Genomic DNA, 20,695 nt, shown 5'->3' with positions numbered 1-20,695 from the left:
AGTGTTTGTAGGGAAGAGGATAAATCACTTGCTGTGGTTTCTAGCTTATGGTATCAAAGATAGAGATTGAACTTCTCAAGTCCCCTCCAACTCTGAGATCTAGATTCTATAAGAAATGAAACTGGCCACTTACTTGAAACTCAACAACCTGAAACCCAAACTCTAAACTAAGGCTTTGTCAGTGAGATGCTGGACTCCAGGGACTGCAGTCTAGATCACGTGCCTGTGGGATAAGTAACAGCTTCTCGCCTGTTTTTGTAAACATAATTTTATTGGAACACAGCTACACCCATTCATTTCCATATTATCTATGGCCGCTTTCAAGCTACAGTGGCAGAGTTGAGTAGTTGGGATCAAGACCTTCTGGCCTACAGAGCCTAGGCAGTTACTGTTTGGCCCTTTACAGAAAAAGTTTGCCAATCCCTATTCTAGTTCTTCATCCTTCTTCGTTCCCACCCCCCACCCCTGACACCCCACTGAAGAAAAGGAAAGGCAATATAACTAACTCCTCTTTTCTCTGACAGAATAAGAGGGTCCTCACCTTCCAGTTGTGGCTCCAGCCCATTAAACATCACAAGTACACCTCCCCCTGATGCCTCTTCTCCAGGAGGCAAGAAGGTAAGGCTGATGACTCTTCGACTAAGGTCCTTCTTAATCCGGAGAGCCTCTCGCCCAAGTTCTGAAATGTTGGGGGTGGGAGTATGTGATTATCATTGTGGTTGCTGAAACAAGTTGGACCCTCTTTTAAATAAAGGCATCTGTGTGAGTTTAGGTATAAGGCATTTGGGTGGAGCTAGAGAGGTTGCTGATATCCTTAGTGGATTTATTCCATGTGAATAGGGGAAGGCAGAAAGAATGTTCTAAGGAATGGGGAGGCCACTGCATTGAGGGAACAATTCAAGAGCTCCCATGAAGGAAGGATTAGTGAGTACCTCACAGAAAAAAATTATCTAGTTCACTGCCAAGAATTTTCAAGGGAGAAAATATCACTAGTCTCTAGTGCAGGCACGGGAAACGGTAATACTAAGCAGGAGCACTTTGGTGCTTTGGAAGGCAAGCTGTGCCTTCGCAGCTGCAGACTACGTGGGGGCTCTGCTGCCTGGGTTTCCTGTGATAGGACAGCACTGGGTACAAGTACTGTATCAGTCGCCAGCGCTCATGAAGAGTTGGCTAGAAGATGACACTATCAATAAGCTTAGAAACCACTCATCTGTTTTCATCTTTGCCAGAGAATTTACAAGTGTAGAGCCATGTTAACTGCAAATCATAAATCTGTAGTGCCTGATGGTAATACAGGTTAGGATGAGCCAGAAATCTTTGGACATAGTCTTCCTTCCCCTACCTCCCAAAACATACAGAGAGAAAGAATATTGTAATTTACACAGACAGGACTCCTAGAACACAAATTGTATCAAAAGCAGGATATGGGTTTTCCGAACTGCATTCCTCTGAGGCTCAGGTTACCAGGAGCTGTGGTGCTACCAGGTAGGACGGGGCAAGGGTGGTTAGTGAGTAGAGGGCAAGGACTCCTGCTTCTACAGGGTGGCTTTATTTTATACAGGAATCTGCTGTAAAAATTTCTGTTTGAAAAGAAGTTTTGATTCTACCCCCACCAAAGGTTTCAAAGTCAATAAATTAATGGGTAAGAGTGATCAGTGAAAGACAGACCTGGTCGTGAAGCCTGGCCTTGCCATGTGCTAGCTGTGTGGCCCTGTATAATTATTTAGCCCTACTTTTGTTTTATAACAGGGCTCCTATAGGTTAGGACACTCAGCATCTTTGTATATGAAGTCCTGTTATGAGGTAATATATGTGAAAGTGCCTGGCTTTTGGTAATGACTCAGAAGATAGCACCAACAGATAAAGCCTAGGCTTGGTACATCCCAATCCCTGTTTACAGGTTTTTCTCTTAGGCCTGTTCTCCTGTTACATCCCTAGGTCCTTCCTCCATATTGGATCCACCATCTCCTTGGGGTGGTATCCCTTTCTCTGCTTCTCACTTCAACTTTTAGGCACTTGACTTCCTGGTATTACCAAGAATCCCACTACCCTGTTTTGAAAGGTGATCACGCCAATTTAGTGCTTAAATATTACTCAGGGAACTTCTGTGTACATTTTCTCATCTTAGCCTCACAACTTTATAGGTGGCAAAATCTAAGCTCGCAAATATTAAATGCTGGGCTAATCATTTAACAAGTATAGCCCCAAACTTAAAGTCAGGTCTCTTGACTTTTGATTCTTTCCACTGTACTCTACGTCACAAAACCCCAAGTACTGTTGAGGCATTAATGGAAAAACTTTTTTCTTTGGGCTTACAAAAATGGATCTGGCAGAAAAAATTTCTGAATACATCCTGACCCTCAGCAACAGGACTTGTAAGAGTAGCTTAAACAAGACGAGAGTTAGAAAGGACAGCAGATTGTACCAAAGCCAGGAGAGTAAAGGTGGCACCATGCTTCCGGCCCTTCCCAGTCACTTTTAAATTGAGCAGGTCCAAAAATGAGCCATTTAGCTTGACCGTTATTTCATTCAGGGTCAAGCTAAAAAAGTGAGGCTCTGAGTGCACCTCCTAGGTTCCAGGAGTCTGGACATCCAGAGGCACTAAGGCAGGTTCAGTTAAAGCAGCAGCTCCCTGGTGCTGCGGGAGGCAAGATCCTTTCAGGGATCTGCAAGGTCAAAATTATTTTCATAATCGAAAACTTTTTTTTTCCTCTCACTGTGTTGATACATGAACTAATAGTGCAAAAAGCAGCATTGGGTAAAACTGGTGCTTTGGCAAAAATCATGGCAGTGGCACCAACCAGGACTAGTAGTCCGTGTAGTCTTCACCACCATATACTCACAATAAAAAAAAAAAAAATCAAGCCAGTTTCATTTAAGGATATCCTTAATAAGCAGTAAAAAGAGTTTATAAAATCCTTGAGTAAACCTTTTTAACACTGTTACAAAATGGGAAGTATGCGTAAAGCACTTGTGCTGCATACTGAAGTACAATGGTCCGTCGTCTCAGGGAAAAGTACCCGCGTGCTAAGTTATGAGCTAAAGGAACTGCTCTTGTCAAGGGACACCATTGTTACTATTGCAAACTACGCTTGTTCAGACTTGGGTATTTAGCATACATTTAAATGAATGAACTGGTGAGTTCAAGGAAGACAGCTGACAGTATTTGTTGCCCATGATAAAACTTGGCTTTCAAGCAAAAATGAGTTTTTGGAAAACTTGTATCTGCTACTTTGAACTCAACAGCTTCCCAAAACTTACTATTACCTCATCATCAGAAATACCTTTTAACAATGGGGATGTTTTGCGTTATAATAAATGAAATGTGTCAACATCAGCCAAGTGTTTTCCAAATAACCAATGCAGCAAGATACTTCAAAATCATGCAAATGTATACCAATGGGTTTTTATATAATAGAGTACAAGAATTTCATTGATACGGTTTCCGATTCCACACTGCACCTAATCTTTAAGAAACTTCACTTGTTGAGTTTTGATGTAGTATCAAAGACTACCAAAGTTATTGGAAAAAGCTATTAAATAGGACCTCCCTTTCCCAACTACATACCTGATTTCCTTCATATACTTCAATCAGACATCTAAATAGACTGAAGAAAATGAGAATCCTGTTAAATCCTATTAAGGCAGACATTTGGTTTACAAAAAAATTTTTTTAAAATGACATTTCTTTTTGCTATTTTAGAAAAGCTATTTTTCATTAAAATGCTATTCATGTTAACATCTAATAAGTTTATTAGATTTTAAAAATTTATTAGTTTTAACTTCAAATATAGTAAATATTGATAAATACATGTAAGCAAAAGTTCTTTGGAGTTCTCAATTCTTAAAGGTTTCCCTACCAAAAAGCTGGATTGGGAAAATAAATTTGTAATGCCACCTACTGGCAAGATCTGAAATCACTGCCTCTCCTGAAATCTAATCAGCTCACCAAGGTAATTTAGTCCTTGGCCTTAATCATGTGAATAAGGTGATCCAAGATAATCGAATGCTCTAGGGATTTCATTCAGCCTTTAAAGTGCCTGTGTGGGTTGAATTATACCGAGAAAATACTTTGGGAAGAGGTTTTTCTTACTGTGACCATTACTAACAGTTTCTTGTTTGAAATCCTCCAATAGGAAACTGAACACTTTCCCCCTACCTTTCCAACATGCTTCATTTTCTTGATGATCTTGAGTACAGTACTGGTTGAAACTCTTGATATGAAATCTTCACTTTTGTTTGTAGATTTTAAATGGAGGGACTCCAGACATTCCTTCTAGTGGCCTACTTCCAGGGCAGGCTCAGGAAAACCCAGGTTATCCATATTCTGATAGTTCCTCTATTCTTGGTAAGTAGCATTATTACTCCTTTCCACTACAATGAGCTTGCACAACATCTGGCATAAAGTTAGTTTTAAGAACTGAATGAGTTGGGGCGCCTGGGTGGCTCAGTTGGTTAAGCGACTGCCTTCGGCTCAGGTCATGATCCTGGAGTCCCGGGATCGAGTCCCGCATCGGGCTCCCTGCTCGGCGGGGAGTCTGCGTCTCCCTCTGACCCTCCCCCTCTCATGCTCTCTGTCTCCCATTCTCTCTCTGATTAAAAAAAAAAACTGAATGAGTAAAACAAGCTAGTTCTAGATAAATTTGATAAAAACTAAGTTTAAAGGTTTAAAATCGGTTTAAATCTTCAAAGTTGAGTTTAATGGTTGAGTTCGGGGGGAGGAGGGAGCCTCCAGGTTTGTCACTGGAGCTCAAAAGGAGACTCCAGCAGCCTAGATACATACAGGCTCTTCCCCCCACCTGGGCCGTCAGCTCTTCATTGGGAGAGGTGATGAAGGTTCAGAGATGAAGCCTGGAAGGATGATCAGTAAGTATTTCAGCGGGTATTAAAAGTGGTAGAGTTTGCTTCTCCCATCTCACCCATCTTTTTTGCTATTTGTCTTTCTGGATTTTTTTTCCCCTCCTAATCCCTACTTTCCTGTTTCTTTCCTTTCGTATCTCCCTCCTTGTAACTGGTTATGTCAGAATATCAAAATGAGGTCAACTCAAATGCTTTTAATCTTTATTGCATTTTCAGCGCTTTGTTTCTAAAGAAAATATATTATGGCAGTGCAGCTCCAAAAGCATTCTCTTCCGCCATTCCCACCTTCCTGTTAAGAACATTGTACTTATTAAAAGTGTGCTTAGGAACTGCTTACTAAAGTTAAACATGCTCTGGTATTATGACCGACCGGTCTTTATCTCCCCCTACAGGTGAGAATCCTCACATAGGCATAGACATGATAGAAAACGACCAAGGCTCAAGCAGTCCCAGTAATGACGAAGCAGCGATGGCTGTCATAATGAGTCTCTTGGAAGCAGATGCTGGGCTGGGTGGTCCTGTTGACTTCAGCGACTTGCCATGGCCGCTGTAAACACTACATGTTGCTTTGGCAACAGCTACAGTATCAAAGTGCATTACTGGTGGAGTTTTACAGTCTGTGAAGCTTACTGGATAAAGAGAGAACAGCTTTTATGTACTGTCCTCATAAGAGCCATCTCAGAGCCATTGATACAAGTCAATCTTACTATGTGTAACTTCAGACAAAGTGGAACTAAGCCTGCTCCAGTGTTTCCTCATCATTGATTATTGGGCTAGCTGTGGATAGCTTGCATTAATTGTATATTTTGGATTCTGTTTGTGTTGAATTTTTTAATCATCGTGCACAGAAGCATCATTGGTAGCTTTTATATGCAAATGGTCATTTCAGATGTATGGTGTTTTTACACTACAAAGAAGTCCCCCATGTGGATATTTCTTATACTAACTGTATCATAAAGCCGTTTATTCTTCCTTGTAAGAATCCTTTACTATAAATATGGGTTAAAGTATAATGTATTAGACAGTTAAATATTTTTAATAAATGTTTCCCTTGTTCTATAAATACTGTTCACATTTCAAATAGAAAAAAATCCCTGTGCTGCAGGGCTGGATCAGTTTTCTACCGTGGCTATTTCAGGACAATCCATGCCAGTAACATTTACAGTGCCTTTCTGGCCTTTGATAATCATTCCAGGACTTAACAAAATTTCCCTGTTAGCTTAGCTGTACTGTTAAAATAGTTATCCAAATTATTGCAATTTTATGTGAGTACAGTGATGTTACTGCTTAAACACAAATTTCAAATCCTATGAAATTACAAATTCAAGATTAGTTGTAACAAATGGGCTGCTTTCCTACAACTCCTCTACGCCCACGGTTGTGTGGCTTCACACATTAAGTGACCCTGGACCCAAAGCACCTAAGTACTTCCATCCACTTCCTTCTTGAGTTGGGCCACAGAGTATTTTTTTAAAAAGCACTTGCACTAATAGTTTGCTTAGAAAAGCAGCACAGTATGACGGACAAAACACCGAACCAGTGTCAGAAATTGGTTCTGACACTTAAGGTTATCCTATAACCTAGTAAAGTTATTTCACCCTTCTTCTTAGGTTTGACTAGAAAATGTTCTTTTTTCAGTCAGACACTGCTGTGGATTTCTAGGGAATCTAAGTGCTTCATCACACACAAACCAAATCGGGAGTTCCATGAGCTACTCGGTGGTTTCTACTTATATGGATGCCAGCAAGACAGGAAATCTAATTATGAGACTAAGGATCTGGTCAAGGTGTCTATAAAGTTGATCAGAAACATTAAAACAGTGGAATTTTATTTTGATGAAAAACGAGTTTACAATCATTTAGTAAATGAAGAGCAAACACTTCATTTTCCTATCCCATAACTCTTAAGGAAAAAAAATTAGTAAATAAATATCTGAACAGATTAAGGGTAAGGCAGACTGGATAATAAACCACCTCTGATGTTCACACTTCCTGCATGTGACTCACTCTAAAAGGGCAAAAACAGCATTGGAGAGAAATAAGATACGGGCATTGGGTCTCCTCCAAATCATTCAAATCAGCCCAATGATAAATACTCCTTTTTTGCCCATCATAGGCAGCAGACTATACACATTTTACTGAAGGAATACTTTGATAGAAGCACTTATTTCAGTTATATTGTGCATCACAACTATAAAAATGGCTTGAACAGTTCCATTTAACCATTTATAAAGTGCAACTATATAATATTCTACATTTTATCTGGGGTGTGATGAATATCAATCTAAGCTGAAAATACCCCAGGTGCCAATTTTCACCACTTCTGAAAATATCGAGATGTGTGAAAAAGGACTGTTCCCCCATACAAAGAACCAATTTCACAAACCTACTGGTAAACAAATACATTTATATAACTGGAACCTCAGGATGCTAGAGTTGTACTCATTTAAAAAAACCATTCAGCTACCTTTGGTCTTTAAAAAAGCCTACACTGCAATATCCTAAACATTGGCATGTGCATCTCACGATGAAGAGAGCGGCCTTGCAGTGCAGAATGTGGAGAGTGCAGCGTCACCGTGAAGAGTAGCATGCTATGGTTTCAAGGAACATCAGCATCACAGCATTGGATTCTGTGCATCAGGATCGAGGTCATTGTTGCCAGAAGGGGGATGGATAGGGAGAATATCCAGCTCATCCACTTGTGGAGTTGGGTGCATGACTACCAACTGGTCCTGGGGAATGTCTGCGGCAGCTGCTGCAAGATTGGTGATAGATTTACTCTTTACACACTGAAAGTCTACGTGCCGACTCTTTCCTTCTTCCTTCTCCCAAGACATTCGAATAAAGGGTCTTTGGACATAGTTGTAAATCACTTCTGGGCGGCCCCCAGGCCTTTTCTTTACTTTTTCTTTGTAGGTAGGATAACCTGGAGGAGAGAAAAGTTTTAAAAACTGAGGATATACACATACACAAGCGTGCACACAGTCCTGCACACTTCTCACCCAAGTTAGCCTAAAGAGGGTTTTTCGGCTGTAGTTCCTGAACAAACAAAACAAAGAAAGGAAACCAATATTCCATCTGCTTGGTCATCAGTTCAACAGCCAGACACAGAAATCCTACTGATGCAATTCACACAAACTTCCACCATCCTCTCAGCCACTCAATACACCAACCACCAGAAAAATATTCTTGAAGTAAAAACCTGGAGGGGAGGGGCGCCTGGGTGGCTCAGTTGGTTAAGCGACTGCCTTCGGCTCAGGTCATGATCCCAGGGTCCTGGGATCGAGTCCCACATCGGGCTCCCGGCTCAGCGGGGAGCCTGCTTCTCCCTCTGACCCTCTCCTCTCTCATGCTGTTTCTCTCTCGCTTGCTCTCCAATAAATAAATAAACAAAATCTTTAAAAAAAAAAAAAAAAAAAACCTGGAGGGGATAGGTCCTAAATACAATGGTATGTAGTCTGGTGCATCTTGGGCTCTACCTGTGTATCCCTAATATCCCTGAACCCTTCCCTTCACAGGATTATCTGGCCTCAAGGCCTGCAATTTATTGCCACATTAGCCTTCTAATTTCCTTAAACCTAAATCTCATCTTTATATTGCCTTCGGTTTTTTCTTTCCTTTTTTTGTTAAAAGACAAAGAGCTATAGAGTTCTCCAGCTTCACTGGTTCTAGGTATACTTCTGCACCTAGGTCAGCAAAGCCAGTATTTTAAGCCCTTTATCATTTTAACACTACTCCCAACAACCAAGCAGTTCATTCAGATTGGCAATTCCAAAGCTGATTAATTATACCTTCCTCTTCTTGGATAATTACTGAAAAGTAACAATTAGTGAAGACAATTCTAGTTAGGGAAAAGTTTCAGTCATTTACCAGTAACGCAATTTTTCCAAAGATACTACTTAGAAACTATTATAAGTCTATCCCTCCCTCCTACTAGCAAGAATTGCTAGTTTAGACCAGGGATTGGCAAACATTTTCTGTAAAGGGCCAGATAGTAAATATTTCAGGCTCATTTTCAGCTTCTCTTGCAACTACTAAACTATGCCACTGTAAAGTGAAATCAGCCACAGAAATACATAAATGAATATGTCTATGTTCCAATAAAACTTTATAAAAAACAGGCAATGGTGGGGAGGACAGGCAATGGGTTCATGGGCTACAGACTGTATTGGAATCAGAAAAAACTGTATGTATGTGGCTCAGGGGCAAGCAGGGCTAAAAATGTATTAAAGACCCTCTGTAATGTATTCTTTGTTTCACACTTCCAGTCAATACCATCTGAAGGGCAGCACTAGAGTTCAGAAAGGTCTCCAGCTCTATTCCCTTGTCCTTGATTCCTCTTAGACTGTCTTTTTTTTTTTTTTTTGAAGATTTTATTTATTTGACAGACACAGCGAGAGGGAACATAAGCAGGGGGAGTGGGAGAGGGAGAAGCAGGCTTCCTGCAGAGCAGGGAGCCCAATGCGGGGCTCGATCCCAGGACGCTGGGATCATGACCTGAACTGAAGGCATATGCGCCCCGACTATTAGTCTTTAAAATTCCCACCTCATCATAGTCCAATTTGTCCTCCACACAGAATCACCACTCTGATACAAGTATAATCAATCATATTACATCCTTGCTTAAAAACTACCAATGGTTTCCTCATGCTTCAAGGGAATGTCCAAAGTCCTTCACATAATGTATAAGGCTTTTTTATAACCTGGTTCCAACCTTCTTGTCATCAAGCTTCAGCTCAAATATCTCTGCCTGAGAGAGGCCTTCCTCATCCTCCTAATCTGCAGTAGCTTCCAGGCGCCTTCTCTCTAGCTCTGAAATCAAACAGCTAAATACCACTATTTACAACATGACAGAAGACAACACACACTGGTGAAGCTAATGTGTCAACAATTCCACTATGTTTTTAAACCCAAAGTCTCTTTCCCTTCCTGCCAAGATCCTATTTCTGGTCATTCTTTCTCCTATGTCTCAGCAGCCCGTTACTGTGATCTCCAACAGCTCAACTGGTCATTGATCAACACCATTATCTTCATTATCAGCATCACAAACATTTGCTGGTAAATCACTATGTGACAGGCCCTGTTTTCAGTGTTTTTCAGGTATTAGTTCATTCTGTCATTATAATAACCCTATAAAGTACTTATTAATGCTCCCATTTTAGATGAGGAAACTGAGGCACAGAGAAGTTAAGTGCCCTGGCCAAGGTCATAGAATTATTCAGTCATAGGATTTGAACACAAGTAATGTGGCTCCAGAACCTTTAATCTTTACACTATGCCACGTTATGCCAAGGGAAACACTTTGTTCTTAGTAAGGACACTTAAAATAAAAGTATCTGACGTGGCATCTGGAAAAATCCATTTAAATCACAAAGTAAAAGCAATATAAAAATGTATGCATTCAAAAAGCTGAAATTAAATTTGAAATCTGTATTTAATTTGAAAATAAGTATCTTAAGAACCAGTAAGCTACTAACATGCTTCTACATGCATTTTCAGATAGTAGTTTTTAGTTCTGTTGGGCTTTGAGGAACACCAACGATCACTAATGGGCAAAGAGCCCTGCCAATCTTACGGGAACATGTACACGTGTGCCCAAACACACTACATGGGTTCAGGCAAAAATGCATCAGGTGATGACCTATGACAGAAAAGACAAATTCACTTCTCCCTGTTGTTAGGAGATCTTATGGAATAAATAATAATTTCTTTTTTTTTTTCCTAAAGATTTTATTTATTTATTTGACAGAGAGAGACATAGCGAGAGAGGGAACACAAGCAGGGGGAGTAGGAGAGGGAGAAGCAGGCTTCCCCGCGGAGCAGGGAGCCCAATGTGGGGCTCGATCCCAGGGTCCTGGGATCACGACCTGAGCCGAAGGCAGACGCTTAACGACTGAGCCACCCAGGCGCCCCTAAATAAAAATTTCTAATGGCTTTCTATCTTTTCAGATAAAGGAAGTTAAGTTTTGTTATTTATAGGTCTACTGCATGAGCATTCATTCAGTCATCATTTGAGTTTTCACAAAGTATGCATTTCTCAAACTATATTCTAAATGGGATTTGATTTTTAACCTTGCTTTTTTTTCCAAAAGAAAATTAATAGAAAGTAATGAAAATGTCTTACCTTCTATTCCCAATCTAATCTTCTTAAGACCCCTCTCCTTCAAAACTGATTTGGCCACATCTCTGTTTTCAATGTACTTGAAAAATCTATATAATTTTGTGCTATAAATAACTGGAAACAAAAAAACAAAAATATTTTATTAAAATCAAAGTACTTGGGAGATGAACTTAAAATTATCTTGATCATCAAAGGGGCCTGACAACCCTAAAAGCCCAAATGGATGCAGTGATGCGAAAGGATGACTAGCCAACATGACAGGATAATTCAGTACAGTTAATGTATAAGCAAATGTCTACTTAAGTTGAAACAAAAAAGCTTTAATAATCAATCAGGTAACCCAATCCATAGGAAGAATCTCCTTCTGAAAGATATATCATATACAAACTTATTGCAATAGGATCTGCCCCACATTCTTCAAATAAGAACCAAAAGAAGATGGCAATATCACATCATCATCAAGCGGGCAAAGTAAAGGACTTTGCTGTGATGCCTACAAGGCCTTGTCTGGAAGGGGAAAAACTGCATTGTCAGAGAGGACAAAATGGATACATCTTATATTTCATGGATTGAGCAACTATTAATAATTCCCCCAAAAGGCAAAAACCCTCCCCACAAACTGTTTTCAATTCAGGCGAACAGCCCCATTTAATACTGATGTTAAAAATGGCAGATTCGAGCATGTTCTGCCTCGGTTAGTCTGTTTAGAGCAAACTGGCTTTGCAAAGGACATTCCACTGACAACATGTTGAGTCTTCCAAATGTGCTGGGAACTTCAAGGACTTAGACTGATGGACCTTCCTCGCCTTCTCTCTTTCAGGTGGAGTTATCTCCCTTAAAAGGTGAACTGCAAAGGTTTTTTCAAAAAAAGAAAAACACACTCACAAACCAAACATGCTGGTTTAAGAGCCAATAAAAGGAAAATACGTATACAGATGCTACTCAGGGGGTAAATTTGTGATTTACATCCTTAAGATTACTGATATTTTAAGATAAAGATTTGCTGACATCTCAGAATGGATGGTGTCATAATGTCACAGTTAGGAAAATCAGGCTGAAGAGGCTGTGCCTCCTCAAATGAATCTTCTTTAGGTTGAAACATGTTGGCACGAAATGAAATATTTTTAGACAAATTAAGTAAAAATGTTTCTAGTCCTTTTTAAGCTTCAAAGCTTAAGATGAAAAACAAGAAAACAAACCAAAAACACAGACATGGAAAGTGCAACAACTGACAAGGACAAGCCAGGTTTACCATAATTCCTCTATCACTAGAATGTCATTTCTGTGTTCCATAACTGGGACCACTGTCCCGGAGTCAAACTTCTTGAAAACTAAAATGCAATTTATTTTGGTTTGTTCATTCCTCTTTCTTAGTGGAAAATAATTTAGTATATTTCTTTTAATTTTGGTTAGCCTTTTATTTTTCCTGTGTTTTGTTCAACTTTTTATTCCACATATTATTACAGAAAACTATTGTCAGCAAAGAAGCTAGGAATGAAGAAATACAACAAAAATGTCTGATACTGCAAGTTCAGAGAAGAATCACAACACTCATTAAGTATATCATGCAAAGGAAACATCTCGATGTAAATTCTGAAAAGTGCTACCATAACTTTATGTTAAAATAATCTTTTGAAAATCTTTAGAAGTCAAAAAGAAAATCCCTCGGAGTCTGCTTTGTTTTGATTTTAGACAAGGGTAAGTAAAATGAAAAAATGAGATATTGAGCATTCTGGGAACTTCCTATATTTCTGTATTTTTTTTACTTAAACTGTATTCTTTACCAAGTCAACACAGACCGGAGTACAGAACAAGATGCTGGCCTATTTTTACCTAGTTCCTCAAATCATTCTTTTAACTCTATCTTCTCAAATCTATAAAACAGCTCAAAAATACGATACTGGGTTCATCAAGAAAAATAATATAAATTTTCTGACAACCAAAAATTCAAAAGCTCTAATCAGAAAAGGTTTGCAAGTATAGTAAGGAAAAAGTCATTGTTGCTCAAGATAAGCTGTTTTGGTCAGAAATACCTAACTATAGTTCCACAAAGCTTTCAAGAATACCTAACTATAGTTCCACAAAGCCTTCTGAAGGGTCACTATATCCTCCAGGAACACATAGGATACTAAAAAGGAAACATGTTAGAACTTAAAGTCACCCTAGAAATCAATGTGTTAAAGCTTCTCATTGTATATACAAATAACAATTCATCCAAAAAACCAACTGATTGTTTATAATCTATTTACTCCAGAATCTACTTCCTAGACGACTTCTTTCTAAATGCAAAGAAAAAAATCCATCAAGATCCAGATACTCAACAAAGAGCAAACCGTTTCTGTGCACGACAGGGATGGGCAAACTTTTTCTGTAAAGGGCCAGAGAGTAAATATTTCGGGCTTTGCGAGCCATGCGGTCTCTGTTGCAACTACTCAACTCTGCCATTGTAGCGCAAAAGCAGCCATAGACAATACATAAAAGTTTATTTCTAAAAACAGGCAAGAGGCTGGATTTTGACCCACAGGCCAGAGTTTGCTGACTCTTGGCGTAGGTAAGAGTTCAATGTACTTTCTTTACAAAAACTGTCCTATGATCAGTATTCTAAAAGATAAACACAGAATCTGTGATGATTCAAGAGAGAGAAAACATGTCACAGTACTTACTTTGTGAATACTCTTCTCCCATCTGTGGTGGATACTCTTCATCCCAATCAACCACATCATCATCTGTAAGGACTACTATGTGGCATTCTCTTTCCCCACTCTGGGCACTAGCTACCATGAGAGGCAGGATCATTTCTTCCAGGTAAAATTCAAACTGTCTACGAGCACCATCATTTGATAACTCATGCATTAGGGCACCTGAAATGAAACCCACAAAAATATCTTGGTTTTTTTTTTGATGACTGATGAGTAAAAGAGCAGAAGCAACACACACACAAAACATTAGATTATTTCAGCATCTACTGTGCAAACCTAGAGACAAAATACAGTGGTTATTCTTTAGTCAATAAAACTTTTCCTAGGAAGAGATTTTACAAACTGTAGAATCTTACAGCAAGAAGAGCCAATTAAAAGCATCTAACACAAGCTCCTTCATTTTATACTTCAGGAAGTGGGCGCCTGGGTGGCTCAGTTGGTTATACTTCAGGAAGTGATCTACCTAATGTTATAAAACAAATCTGCGAAATGAGAATTTAATTCCCCACCCTCACCCTAGCCCAGGGTAGTTTACTATATCATGTTGTCTTCCATCAACATATGCAATTATATTTTAAAAGTATATCTTAAGGATGTTTTCAGATTGTCCATATGAACTAAAATAGCTCCCATAATTCCATATCCCATGTTTTCTTTTTCAGAAAATTATTCACAAACATTAATATTTCAGCATAGGAAAAGAAGTGAACTGGCTTTGGGATAAGGAAGGCAAAGGCCAAGCAAAATACAGCATAGTACAGGACTTATATAGCAGACCTGACCCTAGAAGTCAGAGGGGTATAAGATAATTTCGCTTTACCCTCAAGTATAGACATAACGAGTAACTTCAATTTCCCAAATACACGATCACAAAATCACCTGCATTGACCTAATCTTTTTTTTCCTATGACAATGGCAGTGTCCTATCTCCTATTTAAGGCACTACTAGTTCAGGAACTACTGGGAAGGTTAGAACAGGAACTAGAATTCAATCTAATCTATAGTCTCCCAAGGGAGAGCATTTTCCCCCTAAAACAGGCTGCTAATTACGTATTATTAATAATATATAGTGATATAATAAGTGATTAAGTAATTCATGTCATTTTTAGCCATGCCTCTCTCTAGGCTGGCTACTTTCCATTATGACTTCTTTTTCATTCCCTTGATTGCCAAACTCCTAGATATATCAACATGTTCTTTTTCCTTTAACTTTTGAACCAATTCCACACTCAGTACTACTCAAAACTGCTCTCAATATATATTGTCTCCAAATGACCTTTAGATTGTTACAAATAATGAACACCTTTTGATCCTGTTCTTATCTGACTTCAGGCTGAATCTCTTACAGGGACCACCACGCTCTTCCCAAAACACTCTCTTCCCTAAGAATCTCTGATGCCATTATCCCTGGTTTTCTTTCTCCTCTGGATGTTCTTTGATCATCTTTGCCAATCCTTTCTCCTCTAGCTGTTCATTAAATACTGATGTTTCTCAAAACAATTTTCTTTTCCTCTCTTACGTAACTTATGCTGGTAATTCCCAAATTTATTCCACTAATTCTTGTCTTCTATATTCTAGATATATTATATTCAACTACCTTCTGGAAATCTCCACTGGGATGCTACTTCACAGGCACCTCAAACTCAATATATTCAGAAGTGAATTTAATCCTATCTGCCTCTCCCTGCAGTGTTTTCCAAACCAGTAAATGCCATCATCATCCATCCATTTCTCAAAATCATCTCAGAAGAGTGCAGGCACATAGTAGAAACTTAAATACTTGTAGATTAATATATGAATCCTTGATTCCTCTTTCATCTCTTAATTCAACCATTCCCCAAGCCCTATCAAGTCCACCTCTTAAATGCACCTTGAATTGTGTCATTTCCTTTTCTGGAAGACGCTAACCAAAGATAACTGCAGAACCTCTTATGCCACATGCTTTTCTGCAATGGGACATCTCCTCCCTGGAGGTGGAGTCTAATTCCCCTCCCCTTTAACCTAGGCTGGTCATACTGACTTGCTTGTAACCAGGGGAGCATGGCAGAGGTGACAGTGCATGACTGCGGTCTAGCTTTGGTCCTGGGTAATGCTCACTCTCCAAGTGCTTCCCTGCTGAACCCAGTCTCCAGACTTGGAGAAGCCCAAGATGCATGCAGAGGCCACATGTAGTCCTAGCTGAACCCAGCCTTTGAGTCGTCCTAGTGCAAGCAGCAGACTTGTGAGTGAAGAAGCCTGCAGTCTTCTGCGTCACCTCAGCCCTTCAATTATTCCTAAGATGAGACCTCAGACATCGTGAAGCAGACACAAACCACCTCTGCTGTACCTTGTCTGAATTCTTGACACACAGAATAAAAATTATACTTTATGCTAAGTCTGGAATGGTTTGTTACATAGCAATACTTAACCAGAACAGACTCCATCCCCAATGCCCCCACTAAATAGTAAACTAGAAACACAAAGCTGATACTTCAGAATTAGAGATAAAGTATTAGGGGATAGGGCTTGGGGAATAAAACCTAATTACATTCCCCCAACATTTACTTTTGCCCCTGTGTAATTCATCTTCCCCACAGCACCCAAATTATGCATCTCCCCTAGTTTAAATCTTTCATGGCTTATACTATCCTTAAAATAAAAGTCCCAAATCCTCAACTTGGTCCATACACACACACACACACACACACACGTACACACATACATATATACACATATATATATCCTGCACATAAATTTAGTCTGGCCCATATTTCTCTCCTGAACTTTAAACATGTATACCCAGTGCCTCACTAACCACTTCCACTTGGATGTCTAATAAGTATTTCAAATTTAACATGTCCCAAATCAAGCTTCTGAATTTCTGCTCCCCATGAAGTCCCCCGCATCTCACTTAATGGCAACTCCACATTTCCAGTTAATTAAAGTCCTCTCTCTCTTCCCCATCTCATAACTCAATCACCAAGCAAATCCTGACAACTCTGCCATCCAATATATCCAGAATTTGACACCTTCCACTGCTTCCACCCTGATTTAAGCCACCACTATCTCTTACTTGAATTATGGCAATAGCTTCCTAAATATCCCTTTACTTTTACCTTAATTCCCCTCGCAATCCATTTCCAACACAACAGCCAAGAGTAATTCTTTTAAACCACAGTCAGATCAGGACTACAGCACTGCACAACTCTATACTGAATTCTGTGTAAACAGTGCTCCCATGAAATGGTACAACCTTGGAGATCATATCACTCCTCTGCTCAAAACACTCCAATGGCTTCCCACATCACTCAGAGTAAAAACCGAAAGATTAGGGTCCTACATGACCTAGGTCCCCTCCTACCCTCCATCTCCTACTGCGGACACTCTTAACTTACTTCACTCCAACTCTTTGCTACTCTCAAACATGCCAGGCAAGCTGCCTCAACCCTTGCACTCATTGTTACCCTCTGCTTGAAATTAAGCTTTCCTCTCCAGTTAAGGTTTCTCTGGCTGCTCTATGCCCCTTCCTTACTTTCCCCCCTCCTCAGCACTGATCACTAATATACCACATGTTATTTGTTCACCTCGTTTGTCTGTCTTCCCCAAAAAAGTGTAAGTTCCATCAGAACAGGAAGTTTTGCTATATCCCCGAACTTAGAACAGACTGGTAGAGAATGAACAGTCATCAGATATTTATTCAGTTAACAAATTTTGTTTTCTCCCTACTTCTCTGGCCTTACTTCTTACCACTCACACTCCATCCCTCCACTCTAGCCATACTTCCCCCTTCTTTCAGTGCCTTAAGCATGTCATATTCCTCCCAACCTGACGGCCTCTGCAAATACCTTTTCTGCTGCCTGGTACAGTCAGCATCTTATCCACTTGCCATTCCTTTAGGTCTCAGCTTTAATGTCACTTGATAATGACTTTGCACAGCCCCTTTACCATACACTTTTCATAGCATCTCATTTCTTCACCACATTTTTCACGCTTTTCATTACTTGTCGAATGCCTCTCTTCTCTACTAGACTGTAAACTCCATAAAGGCAGGGACAAGGTCTGTCTTGTTCATCACTCTGTTTTACTATATTCATGGAACTCACAAAAAGCCTGAGTAAGAGGCAGGGGGGATTACAAGTTAAATAGTAAACTAGAAACACATAACTGATACTTAAGAATTAGAGATAAAGTATTAGAAATCCACAGTGTATAGGGAGTGTTTGAAGACATAATGATGAATAAATGTAGGTTAGAGTAAATGTATAGATTCTGAGCGAGAAGGGAGTTTAAGACAGAACACTTGGGAATGAGCACATTCAAGAGATCAAGGATCAAGTGAGAGAAGGATAAACAGAAGGCCTAAAAGAAGGATGTCAAGGAGCCAAAGGAAGAAAGAGTCAAGAAGAAAGGAGTGACTTAACAGTGACATCTAAAGAAAATGCCTTCAAAGACAGGGATGCCAGAATTACCACTAAATTTTTAAACATTGTTCAAAATATTTCAGCCAATTCACTAAGACAAAAATATATATATAAAGTGTTATTTACAACAGAGCCAATTATCCACCAAAAATATATGAGAACCAATTGAAAAACTATTAGAAATAAAGAGAGTTCTGTTAGGTAACTAAATACAAATATACAAAATTCAATAATTTTCTTATATGTTAGCAGAAAATTTAAACATACTCTACATACAACAACAAAAATACAAAGTATCAAAAAATAAGATCAGAGCAGAAATAAAAGACATAAAACTTTGTAAATGGAAAGACAGCAGTTGGAGGAGACAGTAAATATGTTAATTTTCTAAAACATTAACTTCAAAGAATTCCAATGAAAACCTTAAAATATTTTAAATAATTTTTTTAATTTCTACAACAGACATAGGTCAGATCTGAGTCTGTTTGAGGCTAAGGATTACTCTATATAGAGGAAAAGACTAATTATACTAGAGAAGATGACAACAATTAGAATGGGGTCCTAAAAAATGAGTGAGGAGATAAAATAATTTATTCATTCAGCAAATGTTTATTGAGTCCTTACTATGTGCAGGCAGGCACTATGGACGCAAAGTCAAAAAGGTATAGAGAGTTCCTTGTATAATTTTAAGACACAAACAGACATCTTAGTGTAATATGCCATTCCAATAGTAAAGGCACATATTAATAGGAAACAATTCAGTTTTGGACTCACGTCTACACCTACAGTATCCTTTTATGTTTTTACAAGGCCATTCTGTCTCTTCAAATTCTACATAGTTTTGTTTTAATAAAGTCTATGAGAATTTCTGTATTTTTAAAAATATGTATTACAAGTATTCTAGAAACAGTTACAATTATTTAAAAGCCAAAAGTCTAGAAAAACCATTATTATACATATTTTACATAAAGACTTACCTTTAATTTCACAACAAATAAATGAGACTTAACAGTGATGACAGGGTCTATGTCCAAACGATTACAAAACCAAATCCACATCATTTTTTTTTTCTCTGACAGTCCCCAAAATTCAACATCTAATTATATGAAATGAAATTAAAATGGTCCCAGGGCACCTGGGTGGCTCAGTCGTTAAGCGTCTGCCTTCGGCTCAGGTCATGATCCTAGGGTCCTGGAATCGAGCCCCGCATCAGGCTCCCCGCTCCACGGGAAGCCTGCTTCTCCCTCCCACTCCCCCTGCTTGTGTTCCCTCTCTCACTGTGTCTCTCTCTGTCAAATAAATAAATAAAACCTTGGGGCACCTGGGTGGCTCAGTCGTTAAGCGTCTGCCTTCGGCTCAGGTCATGATCCCAGGGTCCTGGGATCGAGCCCCACATCGGGCTCCCTGCTCGGCGGGAAGCCTGCTTCTCTCTCTCCCACTCCCCCTGCTTGTGTTCCCTCTCTCACTGTCTCTCTCTGTCAAATAAATAAATAAAATCTTTTAAAAAATAAATAAATAAAACCTTAAAAAAAAAAAAGAAATTAAAATGGTCCCATGAATTAAAAAAAACCACAACACTTGAACTCAAGGATCTACAATTAGAGTAATTAATGTTCATGGTTCAGTAAAAACATTTTTTAAGATGTGGAAAAACAGAAACTTTGTTCGAGTTTACACATGTATCCTCTACTTATTTGACTTTAAACTTTTAAATATCATTTATAGAGAAATGGACTCAGAGGCAGACCAGCCACTTTATCCTACCTATTGATATTTTTATGAAGACTTTAAAGAATGTTTGGCAATAATAAAGTAGTACTTAGGGGAAGACTTAATAAGACCACACATTTTCAATGAGTTAGCTCTTAAATAAGCATGAAGAAAACAGCTATATTTAAGTATACAGTAGGTGCCTTAAAATTTTAAATAAAATTTCCCATTCACGGTGCACCTGAGTGGCTCAGCGGTTAAGCGTCTGCCTTCAGCTCAGGTCATGATCCCAGGGACCTGGGATCGAGCCCCACATCGGGCTCCCTGCTCAGCGGGAAGCCTGCTTCTCCCTCTCCCTCTGCCACTCCTCCTGCTTGTGCTCTCTCTCTCAAATAAATAAATAAAATCTTTTAAAAAATCATTTAAAATTTCCCATTCACAGTTTCTAACACACCAATCTTTGAGAAGGTATGCCAAGCTACAGGTGAGTTTAGGTTAATGAAGTAAAGATAACCATAAGTCCGGGATTAACATAAGGCTATAACCACGTGTAAGAAGCTTTTTTTTTTTTTTTTTTTAAGATTTTTATTTATTTAACAGATAGAGAGTACAAGTAGGCAGAGCGGCAGACAGAGGGAGAGGGAGAAGCAGGCTCTCCGCCGAGCAGGGAGCCCGATGCGGGGCTTGATCTCAGTACCCTGGGATCATGACCTGAGCCGAAGGCAGCCGCTTCACCGACTGAGCCACCCAGGCACCCCGTGTAAGAAGCTTTTAAAATGACTTCCCACCATATATAGGATAAAATGTAAGAACATTAGTTTGGATCAAAGACCTTCCACAATGTGGCCCACCTATTTATTCTCATCTCCTTCTGGTCCTGATATAAAGTCTCTGCCCCAACTAGGT

The 20,695-nt window shown here is 39.2% G+C and overlaps 2 protein-coding genes across 20 annotated transcripts in view; one reads left to right on the top strand and one right to left on the bottom strand.

Annotated features, from left to right (window-relative positions):
• Positions 1-5,923, top strand: part of BMAL1 (basic helix-loop-helix ARNT like 1) — a 99,074-nt gene extending 93,151 nt beyond the window's left edge. For all 16 annotated transcript variants that reach the window (XM_081798558.1, XM_081798565.1, XM_081798564.1 and 13 more), the window contains 3 exons: positions 525-618; positions 4,246-4,348; positions 5,253-5,923. In XM_081798558.1, the coding sequence (XP_081654684.1) occupies positions 525-618; positions 4,246-4,348; positions 5,253-5,413 (358 nt within the window). In that variant the 3' untranslated portion in view covers positions 5,414-5,923. The remainder of the gene's footprint in view (positions 1-524; positions 619-4,245; positions 4,349-5,252) is intronic.
• Positions 5,924-6,671: 748 nt separating this feature from the next.
• Positions 6,672-20,695, bottom strand: part of BTBD10 (BTB domain containing 10) — a 74,909-nt gene continuing 60,885 nt past the window's right edge. For all 4 annotated transcript variants that reach the window (XM_081798568.1, XM_031041621.2, XM_031041624.2 and 1 more), the window contains 3 exons: positions 13,644-13,841; positions 10,984-11,094; positions 6,672-7,785 (listed from right to left, as the gene is read on the bottom strand). In XM_081798568.1, the coding sequence (XP_081654694.1) occupies positions 7,475-7,785; positions 10,984-11,094; positions 13,644-13,841 (620 nt within the window). In that variant the 3' untranslated portion in view covers positions 6,672-7,474. The remainder of the gene's footprint in view (positions 7,786-10,983; positions 11,095-13,643; positions 13,842-20,695) is intronic.

The sequence above is a fragment of the Leptonychotes weddellii genome, chromosome 11, assembly GCF_054177405.1.
Source record: "Leptonychotes weddellii isolate Sample4059 chromosome 11, ASM5417740v2, whole genome shotgun sequence".
Taxonomy (NCBI): Eukaryota; Metazoa; Chordata; class Mammalia; order Carnivora; family Phocidae; genus Leptonychotes; species Leptonychotes weddellii.
The sequence above is the reverse complement of the archived record's forward strand: the minus strand, read 5'-3'. Positions and strand labels throughout refer to the sequence as shown.